Source organism: Notothenia rossii (genome assembly GCF_949606895.1).
Source record: "Notothenia rossii genome assembly, chromosome: 1".
NCBI classification, from domain to species: domain Eukaryota; kingdom Metazoa; phylum Chordata; class Actinopteri; order Perciformes; family Nototheniidae; genus Notothenia; species Notothenia rossii.
In genome coordinates, this window is record NC_136912.1 from 94,408,994 (window position 1) to 94,426,493 (window position 17,500).

At 41.4% G+C, this 17,500-nt stretch overlaps 1 protein-coding gene across 1 annotated transcript in view; it reads right to left on the bottom strand.

Annotated features, from left to right (window-relative positions):
- Positions 1 to 17,500, bottom strand: part of xpr1a (xenotropic and polytropic retrovirus receptor 1a) — a 132,466-nt gene that overhangs the window by 15,017 nt on the left and 99,949 nt on the right. The window contains exons 5-10 of the mRNA XM_079646706.1: positions 13,638 to 13,787; positions 13,413 to 13,496; positions 10,934 to 11,015; positions 9,887 to 10,074; positions 8,484 to 8,663; positions 895 to 1,063 (exon numbers count right to left, since the gene is read on the bottom strand). Of these exons, the coding sequence (XP_079502832.1) occupies positions 895 to 1,063; positions 8,484 to 8,663; positions 9,887 to 10,074; positions 10,934 to 11,015; positions 13,413 to 13,496; positions 13,638 to 13,787 (853 nt within the window). The remainder of the gene's footprint in view (positions 1 to 894; positions 1,064 to 8,483; positions 8,664 to 9,886; positions 10,075 to 10,933; positions 11,016 to 13,412; positions 13,497 to 13,637; positions 13,788 to 17,500) is intronic.

The window sequence follows — 17,500 nt, forward strand, 5'->3', positions numbered from 1 at the left end:
GACTCTTTAAAGTAGAGACACTACATACTGATATACACCTGAATATCAGCAGGAGAGGACTCTTTAAAGTAGAGACACTACATACTGATATACACCTGAACATCAGCAGGAGAGGACTCTTTAAAGTAGGGACACTACATACTGATATACACCTGAACATCAGCAGGAGAGGACTCTTTAAAGTAGAGACACTACATACTGATATACACCTGAACATCAGCAGGAGAGGACTCTTTAAAGTAGAGACACTACATACTGATATACACCTGAACATCAGCAGAAGAGGACTCTTTAAAGTAGAGACACTACATACTGATATACACCTGAACATCAGCAGGAGAGGACTCTTTAAAGTAGAGACACTACATACTGATATACACCTGAACGTCAGCAGGAGAGGACTCTTTAAAGTAGGGACACTACATACTGATATACACCTGAACATCAGCAGGAGAGGACTTTTTAAAGTAGAGACACTACATACTGATATGCACCTGAACATCAGCAGGAGAGGACTCTTTAAAGTAGGGACACTACATACTGATATACACCTGAACATCAGCAGGAGAGGACTCTTTAAAGTAGGGACACTACATACTGATATACACCTGAACATCAGCAGGAGAGGACTCTTTAAAGTAGGGACACTACATACTGATATACACCTGAATATCAGCAGGAGCGCACTCTTTAAAGTAGAGACACTACATACTGATATACACCTGAACATCAGCAGGAGAGGACTCTTTAAAGTAGAGACACATATAAAGAAATATAACCAAAAAACAAAGTGTCCTTCAGAATCCTTCTTTGTTATCGTATATTTTCAGGTGTATTTTTTCTGTAACTGGGAAGTTTGACCTCTCATCTGTTCAGAGGAGTTGAAAGTCTCACCCTGGTCGCGGGGCAGCAGCCCTCTGCTGTTGCTCCACTGCAGCTCGAAGATGTAGTAACAGACGAGATACTCCAGGTCCATCAGGACGAACACCAGAGAGTTCAGCTGGTCGGCCAGCCAGAAGTCTGCAAACTCCACCCGGTGGAACGGAGCCGTGAGCACCCGGAACTGAAGAGGAGGGAGAAAGTCGAGTCAGTCAAAGTCAACTGTTTGTCAATCTCAAAATATGTTTGTGCACACAGAAGGATCGAAATACTGTTTCCCACAGTCCCGAGGTATAAAAAAACTCACACATTAAAATGCAAGAACACTCAATAGTTTACAAAAAAAACACAAAATAACCGTTTCCTTCAGTAAGCAGGATATATATAAGACAAGAGGATGTATTGTCCATAGCAGCGGGAAAGTGACTGGTGCTGGGTGGGGAACATATTTATCCTTATTTATAATAACATTTTGTCACGGTGTTAGGTTTTGTGTTTATAGTTTCCTGTTTTGTTTTTAAATGTATTTTCTCCTGGTTTCTTACGTCCCTCCTGTGTGACGGTGTGATTGTGTTTCACCTCCCCTCCCCAGGTGGGCCGTGTGTCTTCATGACCTTGTGTGTATGTAGTGTTGCTTTCACTAGAGTTTCTTGTTGATTTGCAGTCAGTCCTCTCGGTCCTGTCCGTGCTCCCCGGTCTGTACATGTTTCTCTGTTACCATCTTTTACTTCTAATAAAGCTCGTCTTTTGTTTATATTCGTTTATATCTGCCTCCCTGTTTTTGCACTGCGTCTGGGTCCTGCATCCTTAGCCTCCAGTGCACACTTTAGTATAATTAGCTTTCTCCTGTTCCCTCTCACAATGTCATGTTTTACTGCTTTCTGTTCTCATGTTTCTTTGTATTTTCTCTTAATTCATGTGTTTTTTGTCATTTGTGTATTTATTTGTGTTTAATGCTTGTTTAAAATGTATTTGTAAAGAAACTATTGTTATTAAGTGTTTGAATCATACATCCTTCCAACACTTGAAGCTAATTAGAAACTATGAATTAGTGTGCAGTTCATCAGTTAAGCCCCTGTCACAGTGTCCCAAAATGTACACCCGATGGACACACGAATACGAACCACACACGAAGGCAACATTTACATTACATTTAAGAAATACAACTGCAACGAAAGTAACACAAACGATTATGTTAAAGTATTATGATACTGTACTGATATTTTCAGACTTTGTTCTTTACTTTCTCCGTCTTTATGTGTAGAAGATATTACGTTTTCTCCGTAATGTTGTTTCCATAGCAACAACAACTTCCTGTCAACTTGCCTTCAAAATAATATATTATATCCTTTTCAGTTTCACAGAACACAAATTGGGTTATTTACATAATATGTTTACATGATTTTGTTGTGCAATAAAACAACCAGATGGACACACGATTAAGGAAAAGTTCAAATTCGGCTCTGATCGTAGCAACATCGGGACATTCGTGAGGGCATCTTAAGACATCGTATGACCGCCGGTGGAGTTTCTCAGGCTCCGACAGCAACTTCGTGAGCGGTGGGAAAATCTTTGGCATGCCAAAAATTTGCCGAAGGACCTTGCGAAGGTTCATTTTCGTGTTGAATTCGGGTGTAAATGTTGCCCTTCGTAAGGCCAGCGTGAGGGCATCTTGTTATCATCGGTGCCATCGGGCATTCGCCCCGATCAGAGTGAGGGCGAATGCCCGATGGCACCGATGATAACAAGATGCCCTCACGATTTGACAAGATGCCCTCACGAGTGCCTTACGAAGTTGCCGCTCACGAAGTTGCTACCGGAGCCTGAGAAACTCCATCGGCGGTCATACGATGGCTTAAGATGCCCTCACGAATGTCCCGATGTTGTTACGATCAGAGCCGAATTTGAACATTTCCTTTATCGTGTGTCCATCGGGTGTCAATTTCTGGACAGTGTGACAGGGGCTTAAAGAAGGGTAAGGCGTGCAACAACCTCCTTTAATGATCAGTAACACATGAGAGGATCCAGCCTCCTGCAGGACGCCCTGCTATGTGTCTCTATGTGTGTGTCTCTCTATGTGTGTCTCTATGTGTGTGTCTCTATGTGTGTGTCTATGTGTGTGTCTCTATGTGTGTCTCTATGTGTGTGTCTCTATGTGTGTGTCTCTATGTGTGTGTCTATGTGTGTGTCTATGTGTGTGTCTCTATGTGTGTGTCTCTATGTGTGTGTCTCTATGTGTGTCTCTATGTGTGTGTCTCTATGTGTGTGTCTCTATGTGTGTGTGTCTATGTGTGTGTCTATGTGTGTGTCTCTATGTGTGTCTCTATGTGTGTGTCTCTATGTGTGTGTCTCTATGTGTGTCTCTATGTGTGTGTCTCTATGTGTGTGTCTATGTGTGTGTCTCTATGTGTGTGTCTCTATGTGTGTGTCTCTATGTGTGTGTCTATGTGTGTGTCTCTATGTGTGTGTCTCTATGTGTGTCTCTATGTGTGTGTCTCTATGTTTGTGTCTATGTGTGTGTCTCTATGTGTGTGTCTCTATGTGTGTGTCTATGTGTGTGTCCATGTGTGTGTCTCTATGTGTGTGTCTCTACGTGTGTGTCTCTATGTGTGTGTCCATGTGTGTGTCTCTATGTGTGTCTCTATGTGTGTGTCTCTATGTGTGTGTCTATGTGTGTCTCTATGTGTGTCTCTATGTGTGTGTCTCTACGTGTGTCTCTATGTGTGTGTCTCTACGTGTGTCTCTATGTGTGTGTCTCTACGTGTGTGTCTCTATGTGTGTATCTCTATGTGTGTGTCTCTATGTGTGTGTCTATGTGTGTGTCTCTATGTGTGTGTCTCTACGTGTGTGTCTCTATGTGTGTCTCTATGTGTGTGTCTCTATGTGTGTGTCTCTATGTGTGTGTCTCTATGTGTGTGTCTATGTGTGTGTCTCTATGTGTGTGTCTCTATGTGTGTCTCTATGTGTGTGTCTCTATGTGTGTGTCTCTACGTGTGTGTCTCTATGTGTGTGTCTCTATGTGTGTGTCCATGTGTGTGTCTCTATGTGTGTGTCTCTATGTGTGTGTGTCTCTACGTGTGTGTCTATGTGTGTGTGCCTCTACGTGTGTGTCTCTACGTGTGTGTCTATGTGTGTGTGTCTCTAGGTGTGTGTCTCTATGTGTGTGTCTCTACGTGTGTGTCTCTATGTGTGTATCTCTATGTGTGTATCTCTATGTGTGTGTCTCTACGTGTGTGTCTCTATGTGTGTCTCTATGTGTGTGTCTCTATGTGTGTGTCTATGTGTGTGTCTCTATGTGTGTCTCTATGTGTGTGTCTCTACGTGTGTGTCTATGTGTGTGTCCATGTGTGTGTCTATGTGTGTGTCTCTACGTGTGTGTCTATGTGTGTGTCTCTATGTGTGTCTCTATGTGTGTGTCCATGTGTGTGTCTCTATGTGTGTGTCTCTACGTGTGTGTCTCTATGTGTGTGTCTCTATGTGTGTGTCTCTATGTGTGTGTCTCTACGTGTGTGTCTTCATGTGTGTGTCTCTACACAAACACAGGGTGTGTATCGTGCTCTCATGTTATTTGGGATTTGACTTTTGGCAGCAGCCGTTATTGACCGAGCTTTGTAAAATGATCTGTTTCCATTCCCCCCCTCAGGCCACATGTGACATTCAGGAGCCACTGCCCGCCTCTCACCATTCAAACACTTCTGGAAATGTCAGAGAAAATGGATATTTTTTCTCTTCTACATATCCACCCATTACCCATCTCTCTCCACCTGTCAATCAGAGGCTGCATTGATCTACACTGCATCTGTGTCTCAAGGCTAAGTCCTCTGCAGAGCTGGAGGGTTTTCATTCCTTCAGCAGACAGCAGTAATCTGCAGTTTGTCCTATAATGAAATCTCTGTCCTCTGTCTGGTGTTTATGATCAGAAGAAATAAGCACACCTGGCATGAACGCATTTTAAAGCACCGCTCGAAACAACAGCAGATTGTTTCATCGGATAATGAACATTGCTTCTAAAGTGTCGTAATGAAAGGCATATTTACATTGGGACAGCGGCACAATATGACAACAAGGTAAGTTATAAATTGCAATAGGAGACACATATAACCCTTAATTGTTTTCCTAGGCCTCAGTGATGAGATTTTAATATCCTGACCTGTACCCTTTGAACTTTGTCAATACCAATTATTTTTAGTACCTATTTTGGTATTTCTTTCTTTAAGTGTATTCAAATGCTTAATATTCCGTGAATCTGTACAACCAACGCTTAAAGATTCTGAAAGCCAATAACAATAAATAATTGTAATAAAAATGTGGTATTGAATAGATAGACATATACGATAAGATTCAATAGGATACGATCTGACACGATACAATATGAAGCTACACTATACGATCCGATACCATACGATAGAATACGATATGATACGAAATGATAAGAAATGATACGATGCATTACGATATATTCTGAAATGTTACAATATGATAGGAGACCAGAAGAGGCGATACGCAACCATCTGATACGTTACGATATGATGTGATACGATTGATACAATTTGGTACGATACGACATAAAACGATACCATACTATAAGATGGACTTTTATTAATCCCTCGTGGGGAAATTGTTTCTCTGCATTTGACCCATCCTAGTGTTAGGAGCAGTGTGCTGCCATTTTGAACGGTGCCCGGGGAGCAGTGTAGGTACCGGTGCCTTGCTCAGGGACACCTCTGTAGCACTTGGTCTTGCCGGGACTTGAACTAGTGACCTTCCAGTTGCCAAGCCAACTCCCTATACGATACTAACTGGAACAATACGACAGAAAACGATACGATACTATCTGATACTATACTGTACAATGTGATATGACACAATTCGATACAAAATCTGATTGAATGCTATACAATCTGATCATAACACAACATCAAAATAACTGAAGACAACATGTTCAAGACCCCCTTTAACGTCCATTTGATCTGGGATTTAACCCTTTATATATACAGTCTCTGATTGAACCCTGTATTTGTTCTCAGATTGATCAGTCGGACAGGATACGACTCCTTTAGGGATTGTGTTCGACGGCCTTGAAAAAGAAACAGCTCCTATCAGCTTTTACGATTACTGAGAGCCAATAAAAACTGAGTATGATTATGAGGCCGCATGAGTGGAGGAGGGCTGAGGGAGCGATATTCTGAGGACTGTGGGGAGTTGTAAAGGGAAGGACAAGAATACGAGGAGGGGGGAGGAAGAGGAGGAAGAGGAAGAGGAGGAGGAAGAGGAGCTCAGGGCATCAGCATACTGATAGATCTGTGCCTGTAATGATTGCACAGTCACAACCCTCCACCTCCCCTGGGACGAGGCTGCTTTCTATTATCTCTCAACCCTCTGCCCTCTGTCTCACTACCCCCCCTCCACACACACACACACACACACACACACACACACACACACACACACACACACACACACACACACACACACACACACACACACACACACACACACACACACACACACACACACACACACCCTGCAGCTCGGCTTAGACAAAGAACAGTCACACAGGAGGGTTTTGTAAACATGAGGCTTGAGATACATATCTGAATTTTACATGCGTTCATTGTGTTTGATAAAGATACAAACACACGCACACACGCACACACACACACACACACACACACACACACACACACACACACACACACGCACACGCACACTCACACTCACACACACACACACACACACACACACACACACACACACACACACACACACACACACACACACACACACACACACAGACACACACACACACGCACACACACACACACACACGCACACACACACACACACACACACACACACACACACACACACACACACACACACACACGCACACACACACACACACACACACACACACACAAATTGTGTCAGCAGCAGAGTGCAGCAGCTCGAAAACAAGATAACAGGACACATGTATCTCCAGTAATTGTTTTCTGGGGCCTTAGTGACCAATTGTAATATCTTTTAATCTAACATACTAATTAAACTCTGTGACAGAAATGATCTTTTTTGGTGTAAATATTTTTTAATGCTTGTTTTGTTTTAGGAGTATCTTTAAATGCTTCATATCCCTAACAATTAACACCGTAATAGATAAAAGGATTCATCAAATTTCACAAATCAAACACAAACATAATGATCTTAGATATTTCTTACGTAGACTTTCTTATCTCTTGAATGAGTTTCTGCAAAACGCCCTAATACAGTTTTGTGTTATGGAATATGGAGAAAGAGAATTGATGCTGATCGTGGTTTTTTTACACTGTATACCCTTTTTTAAAATGGGATAGTCGTATGATAATTGGTGAAGTTTTCAGTCAGTTATTTGAGCGTTTAAAAGGTGGAAATATGACTTGGTTATAGGGATGTAACGATATATCGAACATCGCGATATCACGGTAAATAAATGTCTCAATACCGTCGTGAGACTGACAAAATATACCGCGATTTTTTTTTTTTTTTAATAATCTTTTTTTTTTTTTAAACCTTTATTCAACCAGATGGTCCCATTGAGATCATCAATCTCTTTTTCAAGGGCGACCTGTCCAACATGGTAGCAAGTAGGTTATAACATGAACATAAAACAACAGATAACACAAAAGGACATGGTATCTACAGGGCTACATTTACACACCTAGAGACATTGACAAGTACCAACAGTATATTTATATCTCGCCCTGTCAATAAGCCTCACCTTCTTGGCAACAACTGTATTGTTTTTGAAGTGGTGGAGAGACAATGCACAGTTTTACCCACTGCTGTCACCCATGGCCGAAGCATATCTCTCTGTCCCAGCAACATCAGTACCAAGCAAGAGAGTTTTTTCCACAGCAGGGGATTTTGTAAACGCCCAAACATCCCAGCTTCTACCTGGAAATGTGGACATGCTCATATTCCTAAAAGATAACCTTGATGATGCTGAGTGAGTGAGTTAGAGTTGAGTTACTTGAAAAACTAAAGTGAAACTTGATTTATTCTATTGCAAGGTCTGATTATTATATTGTTGACACTTTAAAATACTACTATCCTACTAAAATGCTGTACAAATCAGATTTATTATTTAATAAAGAAAAAAAATTCAAGTAAAAAAAAAAAAAAAAAAAAAATTCACATTTTTTTCCTTTATTTTTCAATATCGCGATAAATATCGTACCGTGGACTTTTTATCGCGATGTTATCGTACCGTGAGTTTTTGGTATCGTTACATCCCTAGGTAAAAAACATTATCTGATTAAAAAGTGGGGTTACTTTTGTTTGAGTTGTTTTGTCTGTGCTGCAATTCAAATGTACTCCGTGTTATTACCATATGCAAATCTCCAGCCCACACTGATCTGTTATCTCACATTGTCTCATCTTGTTTGCATTTATTTTGGCATGGCAGTCCTATAAAAAGCCTGTTTACATCTGACTCAGCAATTCCCCTTTGTGTATCCATTAACCCTGACAGTTTGGCTCAGCCTTAATTAAATCCTTCCTTTTAAAAAAACACCACGGCCATAGAATTGAATTACGCTGCGATACATGATCGTGTGTTTTGCACTGACCAGCAGCTTGAGGAGCCAGAAGCGAGACTTGTAGTATCCGGTCTTGAAGGGGTTGATGAGGAAGAGCAGCATGAAGCCGTAGAGGATGAGCGGGTTGATCTGCATGGGGAGGTAAGTGTAGTCGGAGTAGAGGCAGGAGAGGATGCTGAGGCACCACAACACTCCCAGGAAACCCGCAATCTGCACAGAAACAAGAGAGAGAGGCATTAGGAGACAGCTGTTTTTGATTGAAGACACATAGAAAATACATTCGGCACATTGAGGTTAGATTGAGCAGCTCAAAGGTAGTGTTCAGCTTAGTCTCTACTGTTGCAACCAAAACAGACCATGTAGCCAAAATGTAAGAGAGTGTTGTACAGACTACAAACGGGACAAAACTAATATCAATAATACATAAATAAATACAAAAGAATAATAACAAAACAATGGAAAGACAAAAAATAAATGTGAGGGAATATTTCTGTCTTTACTCCTAGACATTTAACTTTATTCTGTGTGTTGACATTTACGACCATCCCTGCTTCTAATCTCCCGTAAGGAATGTGTTAATGCAGTCGTATGTTGATACTAGGTTTTATGGCCTGAGCTGCCGGACACAAAGGAGTTTATGACTGTGAGAACGTTGGCTTTCTAAGCTCCACAGATGTAAGAGACATCTCCTGTGTCTCCAGATGTTTACGCCCATCCCCAGGATTTGACGTCTCTGTAAACGAGTTAAAAGGTCTACCAAGATGTGAGGCTGATCAGATTTGACATGGCAACCCACCCGTGCAGTCAGAACCTTTGACTGTGTGACTTGTGATGTGAATTTCTCCGGCCGATGCTTGTATTAAATATCAGTGTTTGACATCAGAACTCCTGCTCGTCCCGTGTCTCCTTCATGAGTCGGTGACTCCCACTGCATTGCTACACAGAAGTTTCCTCCACAATAAATAATAATAATAATACATGACACTTATATAGCGCTTTTCTAAAGACTCAAAGACGCTTATCATCACAATTAACAAGGCAATCTGAATAATGATATGCAAACCATGTTGTGATTTGTTATTCCAGAGTATAAATCAAACCCTGTGGACATTCGGTATGTTCAGCTGAATGGAATCAAATCTGCATATTTCAGAAAATGCATGATCACTCATTTTTAACTGAAAAACAAAGTGGTTTCTTTTCACTACAGAGTTCAAATCAGATGCTTCACAACGGACTTTTGTTTTTGTTTAAACGAATAGAGGACTAGCTCTTCTCACAAGCCCCTCCCCCTTATACATAAACCATTTTCAATTCAAATATAATAAACAAAAAGAAACAAATTCATCTAGTCGATACGGAATGTGAGAAAATGTATCTTTGTGATTCAATCTTTTACTTTATGTCAGAGTAAAAAACGTTCCAGTCCTGACCTCGAACAGGTGCTGGTGTGAAAGGTTGTTTCGGGGGTTGATCTCGAAGATGAGCACGTGGTTGACTCCGGCCTGCCGCCATCCGTAAGTGTTGATGCCCAACAGGAAGAGGAACTGGATCAACAGGAAGCCGCCGCGGTAGATACGCACCAGAGGCCAAATGTTCTCAAAGCGTACGAACACAGCACCTGAAAAAACACAGAGGATGCTTTCATTTGATATATCTCAAACCCTGAAAAGAGTCAGCATTTCATCACTTCCTGTTCTATCCTGAAATAAGGTCTGTGGTTAACACAAGCTGAGGAGATTTTAATTCTACAACTTGAAATACGTCACTAAATACCCCACTGGTGAATTAAAAAACGTTGGTTGCTAAAATAGTGTCTGAATGAGACGACTAAACAAAGTCATGCCAAACATTAGCCTCCTTTAGCTTAGCGGTGGTGGCGTGAAGTCATGTGACCGTGCTGTAGTTCCTTTATAGCCCAACATTAGCCACCATTAGCTTAGCGGTGGTGACGTGAAGTCATGTGACCGTGCTGTAGTTCCTTTATAGCCCAACATTAGCTGCCTTTAGCTTAGCGGTGGTGGCGTGAAGTCATGTGACCGTGCTGTAGTTCCTTTATAGCCCAACATTAGCCTCCTTTAGCTTAGCGGTGGTGACGTGAAGTCATGTGACCGTGCTGTAGTTCCTTTATAGCCAAACATTAGCCACCTTTAGCTTAGCGGTGGTGACGTGAAGTCATGTGACCTTGCTGTAGTTCCTTTATAGCCTAACGTTAGCTTTTTACTTCAGAAATCATAAAGTGGTGTTAATATGTGGAGAGTATCCTGCTGAACGTGTAAGCATCATAAACGTTTGTTTGCCACGGATATTATTTTCTGCAATAATCCAAAATCACATGGAGAAATCCCATTGTCTCTTTATAGGGTGATGCTGCCTTCAGGGTCGGCCTAAACATATACGTCACAGCACCACAGGATTTCCTTCTTTTAAAAAATCTAACATTTTATAAGTTAATGAATGTCAACGAGATTTTTGCTCACCGGAGAGAATGAAGGCGATGGCGAGGATGATGAAGAAGCCGCAGTACAGTCCAACACGAAAGGTGGTCCAGGCCAGAGCGGGCTGCAGCAGGAAGAGAGGAAACACAGACATTAATAATGGAAAAGACATCAAATAATAACACCTAATGTATTGTATTTTACATATAAACACATTATTATGCAACTACAACTCTTCCTCAAACATATATCCATATAGAGCTGCTTTTATCTGCTTGATTATATGTATATTATACACACGCCTGCAGGGTGGACGTAGAGATCAATAGTCACAAAGCACATATATTTCAGAGCTGACAGTAATTAATGCATTAATAACAGTAGATATTACATATGGAGGTAAAGTGCCACTAGCTTCTGAAAGATATCCTGTTCAACATTAAGAAGGCACTTATAAAATCAATGAAAGCCTCTTATGGTTTCTCCTTCTCTCCATCTCCATCCCTCTCAAAACAAACCTCTCACCTTCTGTTTTCAACCTTTACTCACCAGCAGCGTCTTAAAAACAACGATACAGGGAGACTCAGATTGCAACGTTAGGATATTCAGAGACATGGAGAGCATACCGAGCTCTTTTATAACTATCCAGTAACAGATGGAGACTATTAATGTCATGATGAGAGTGACAAATACGACTTTTTTTTTTTGGTGTATTGCTTCAGTTACCTAATAGATGAGAGTAACACACTTTTGGGGGAAAACATTCGCTGTCATTTGAATGGCGCTAAATAAAGATTCTGAAGTGATCTGAAGGGATAGTGGTGGTCTAATTCTAATGGATAGTGAGGTGAGGTGAAGATCGGAAGGTTGTGAGTTCAAATCCCGCCAGGAACACCACCACTAGTGTGCCCTTGAGTAAGGCACTTAGCCCTCAGTCACTCCAGGGAGCATGTCCCTCTAATTGGTAATAAAAGCGTCAGCTAAATTAAATGTAATGAAGTTTTCAACAATCAAACCGCGCTTTTTTTAAACTACACTGAACAAAAACATAAACGCAACACTTTTGTTTTTGCTCCCATTTTTCATGAGATGAACTCAAAGATCCAAAACGTTTTCTAAATACACAAAATAACCATTTCTCTCAAATATTGTTCACAAATCTGAAAAAATCTGTGACAGTGAGCACTTCTCCTTTGCCGAGATAATCCATCCCACCTCACAGGTGTGGCATATCAAGATGCTGATTAGACAGCATGATTATTGCACAGGTGTGCCTTAGGCTGGCCACAATAAAAGGCCACTCTGAAACGTGCAGTTTTGCTTTATTGGGGGGGTCTGGGGGGGTCCGAAAACCAGTCAGTATCTGGTGTGAGGGGTAGGGTTAGGGTTAGGGTTAGGGTAATGTTGTGAATCGAGTGGCCCATGGTGGTGGTGGGGTTATGGTATGGGCAGGCGTATGTTATGGAGGATGAACACAGGCCACTCGATTCACAACATTACCCTAACCCTAACCCTAACCCTAACCCTCACACCAGATACTGACTGGTTTTCGGACCCCCCCAGACCCCCCCAATAAAGCAAAACTGCACGTTTCAGAGTGGCCTTTTATTGTGGCCAGCCTAAGGCACACCTGTGCAATAATCATGCTGTCTAATCAGCATCTTGATATGCCTCACCTGTGAGTTGGGATGGATTATCTCGGCAAAGGAGAAGTGCTCACTATCACACATTTTTTCAGATTTGTGAACAATATTTGAGAGAAATGGTTATTTTGTGTATGTAGAAAATGTTTTAGATCTTTGAGTTCATCTCATGAAAAATGGGAATTGTTGCGTTTATATTTTTGTTCAGTGTACAAGAAGCCCAATGATGATGGTCAGACAGACAAACTATTCGAAAAGGTCCCTGGAGATCAATGATCTGCGTCGATTTTTGGTTTAATTTAAATAAATAGGGAAATGATGACGAGTGGCAGGCAGCAGACTGACACTGAAACTGACATTTCTGAGTTTCTTTTACTGTCCTTTTTTCTGTAGAGGAAGCAAATAAACCGTAACTCTGGATTTATTTGTTGTTTGAGGTGCAATATATGATTCAGCAGCTTTAAGACATGAAGACACTATTATTTTCAGCTTCGCTCTGATGCAGAACTGTCCCCCTAAAGTGGGCGTGGCCATAGATTCGCCAGGAAGTGACGTAGGTGTTCCCTATTGATTCAAATTAAGCTATAAATCAACACAGATGATGGATGGACATTTTTGTAACAGTTTCCATGTCTGACCATCGCAATTGGGTTTCTTGTAGATTCAAAAATTGTCTTAATTTTTTTATGTGATTGCTGAAAACTTTTGAATCTGTAGTGTGTTTTCCCCCAAAAGTGGACGGGGGCAGTCATTTCTCCAGGAAGTGACGCATGTGTTACTCTCCTCTATTGCAGCATCCCGGCCTACTTGTAAATGAGCCGAATGACACACAGAAAGATGGCGGATAGTACTTCCTGTTGTGTATCAGCTGAACTGACCTGAGCCGCCCCCAGAGGAGGAACTCTGAGCCTCTTCATGGCCTTCTGACGGTCGCCTCCCTCCAGCTCTGTGGTCACGATAGTCTGCAAACACACACAACAACATATCATGAGTTTATCTGTGTTTAATAGTGTGTGTGTGTGTGTGTGTGTGTGTGTGTGTGTGTGTGTGTGTGTGTGTGTGTGTGTGTGTGTGTGTGTGTGTGTGTGTGTGTGTGTGTGCACCTCTGTCTCTGAGATGAGCTGAGTGATCTTCTTGCAGGTGTAGAAAGGCGCCACCTCCACATGAGCCACGCGCCAGTCGGCCCCGCGGGTGGTGTCCAGGATCTTATCGTGCTTCTTCAGGATCTTACGGAAACCTGTGAAGTTCAGGTTCTGTGGACGACAACGAAGATTCAACGGTTAGAAACTCACTCAGAGATAGGAGGGTTTATTTCATTTCCGACCAGGCGGGAACAATACACTAACTAAACAAAGCCCTGTATGCTTTTTAGGGATTTCCGGTTTCCTGTAGTGTGTTTTATAGGTTTTAGTGCAAGTAAAATCTCTGTGTTCCCTCCAGATTAGGGACTCTTTAAAGTAGAGACATTACATACTGATATACACCTGAACATCAGCAGGAGAGGACTCTTTAAAGTAGAGACACTACATACTGATATACACCTGAACATCAGCAGGAGAGGACTCTTTAAAGTAGAGACACTACATACTGACATACACCTGAACATCAGCAGGAGAGGACTCTTTAAAGTAGAGACACTACATACTGATATACACCTGAACATCAGCAGGAGAGGACTCTTTAAAGTAGAGACACTACATACTGATATACACCTGAACATCAGCAGGAGAGGACTCTTTAAAGTAGAGACACTACATACTGACATACACCTGAACATCAGCAGGAGAGGACTCTTTAAAGTAGAGACACTACATACTGATATACACCTGAATATCAGCAGGAGAGGACTCTTTAAAGTAGAGACACTACATACTGACATACACCTGAACATCAGCAGGAGAGGACTCTTTAAAGTAGAGACACTACATACTGATATACACCTGAACATCAGCAGGAGAGGACTCTTTAAAGTAGAGACACTACATACTGATATACACCTGAACATCAGCAGGAGAGGACTCTTTAAAGTAGAGACACTACATACTGACATACACCTGAACATCAGCAGGAGAGGACTCTTTAAAGTAGAGACACTACATACTGATATACACCTGAACATCAGCAGGAGAGGACTCTTTAAAGTAGAGACACTACATACTGATATACACCTGAACATCAGCAGGAGAGGACTCTTTAAAGTAGAGACACTACATACTGATATACACCTGAACATCAGCAGGAGAGGACTCTTTAAAGTAGAGACACTACACACTGATATACACCTGAACATCAGCAGGAGAGGACTCTTTAAAGTAGAGACACTACATACTGATATACACCTGAACATCAGCAGGAGAGGACTCTTTAAAGTAGAGACACTACATACTGATATACACCTGAACATCAGCAGGAGAGGACTCTTTAAAGTAGAGACACTACATACTGATATACACCTGAACATCAGCAGGAGAGGACTCTTTAAAGTAGAGACACTACATACTGATATACACCTGAACATCAGCAGGAGAGGACTCTTTAAAGTAGAGACACTACATACTGATATACACCTGAACATCAGCAGGAGAGGACTCTTTAAAGTAGAGACACTACATACTGATATACACCTGAACATCAGCAGGAGAGGACTCTTTAAAGTAGAGACACTACATACTGATATACACCTGAACATCAGCAGGAGAGGACTCTTTAAAGTAGAGACACTACATACTGATATACACCTGAACATCAGCAGGAGAGGACTCTTTAAAATAGAGACACTACATACTGATATACACCTGAACATCAGCAGGAGAGGACTCTTTAAAGTAGAGACACTACATACTGATATACACCTGAACATCAGCAGGAGAGGACTCTTTAAAGTAGAGACACTACATACTGATATACACCTGAACATCAGCAGGAGAGGACTCTTTAAAGTAGAGACACTACATACTGACATACACCTGAACATCAGCAGGAGAGGACTCTTTAAAGTAGAGACACTACATACTGATATACACCTGAATATCAGCAGGAGAGGACTCTTTAAAGTAGAGACACTACATACTGACATACACCTGAACATCAGCAGGAGAGGACTCTTTAAAGTAGAGACACTACATACTGATATACACCTGAACATCAGCAGGAGAGGACTCTTTAAAGTAGAGACACTACATACTGATATACACCTGAACATCAGCAGGAGAGGACTCTTTAAAGTAGAGACACTACATACTGACATACACCTGAACATCAGCAGGAGAGGACTCTTTAAAGTAGAGACACTACATACTGATATACACCTGAACATCAGCAGGAGAGGACTCTTTAAAGTAGAGACACTACATACTGATATACACCTGAACATCAGCAGGAGAGGACTCTTTAAAGTAGAGACACTACATACTGATATACACCTGAACATCAGCAGGAGAGGACTCTTTAAAGTAGAGACACTACACACTGATATACACCTGAACATCAGCAGGAGAGGACTCTTTAAAGTAGAGACACTACATACTGATATACACCTGAACATCAGCAGGAGAGGACTCTTTAAAGTAGAGACACTACATACTGATATACACCTGAACATCAGCAGGAGAGGACTCTTTAAAGTAGAGACACTACATACTGATATACACCTGAACATCAGCAGGAGAGGACTCTTTAAAGTAGAGACACTACATACTGATATACACCTGAACATCAGCAGGAGAGGACTCTTTAAAGTAGAGACACTACATACTGATATACACCTGAACATCAGCAGGAGAGGACTCTTTAAAGTAGAGACACTACATACTGATATACACCTGAACATCAGCAGGAGAGGACTCTTTAAAGTAGAGACACTACATACTGATATACACCTGAACATCAGCAGGAGAGGACTCTTTAAAGTAGAGACACTACATACTGATATACACCTGAACATCAGCAGGAGAGGACTCTTTAAAATAGAGACACTACATACTGATATACACCTGAACATCAGCAGGAGAGGACTCTTTAAAGTAGAGACACTACATACTGATATACACCTGAACATCAGCAGGAGAGGACTCTTTAAAGTAGAGACACTACATACTGATATACACCTGAACATCAGCAGGAGAGGACTCTTTAAAGTAGAGACACTACACACTGATATACACCTGAACATCAGCAGGAGAGGACTCTTTAAAGTAGAGACACTACATACTGATATACACCTGAACATCAGCAGGAGAGGACTCTTTAAAGTAGAGACACTACATACTGATATACACCTGAACATCAGCAGGAGAGGACTCTTTAAAGTAGAGACACTACATACTGATATACACCTGAACATCAGCAGGAGAGGACTCTTTAAAGTAGAGACACTACATACTGATATACAGGACTGTCTCAGAAAATTAGAATATTGTGATAAAGGTCTTTATTTTCTGTAATGCAATTAAAAAAACAAAAATGTCATACATTCTGGATTCATTACAAATCAACTGAAATATTGCAAGCCTTTTATTATTTTAATATTCCTGATTATGGCATACAGCTTAAGAAAACTCAAAAATCCTATCTCAAAAAATTAGAATAGTTCCTCAGACCAAGTAAAAAAAAAAGATTTATAACAGCAAAACACAATCAAACATTTGAAAATGTCCATTAATGCACTCAGTACTTGGTTGGGAATCCTTTTGCACGGATTACTGCATCAATGCGGCGTGGCATGGAGGCAATCAGCCTGTGGCATTGCTGAGGTGTTATGGATGCCCAGGATGCTTCAATAGCGGCCTTTAGCTCATTAGCATTGTTGGGTCTGGTGTCTTTCAGCTTCTTCTTCACAATACCCCACATATTCTCTATGGGGTTCAGGTCAGGGGAATTTGCAGGCCAATCGAGGACAGTAATGCCATGGTCAGTACACCAGTTACTGGTGGTTTTGGCACTGTGGGCAGGTGCCAGATCATGCTGG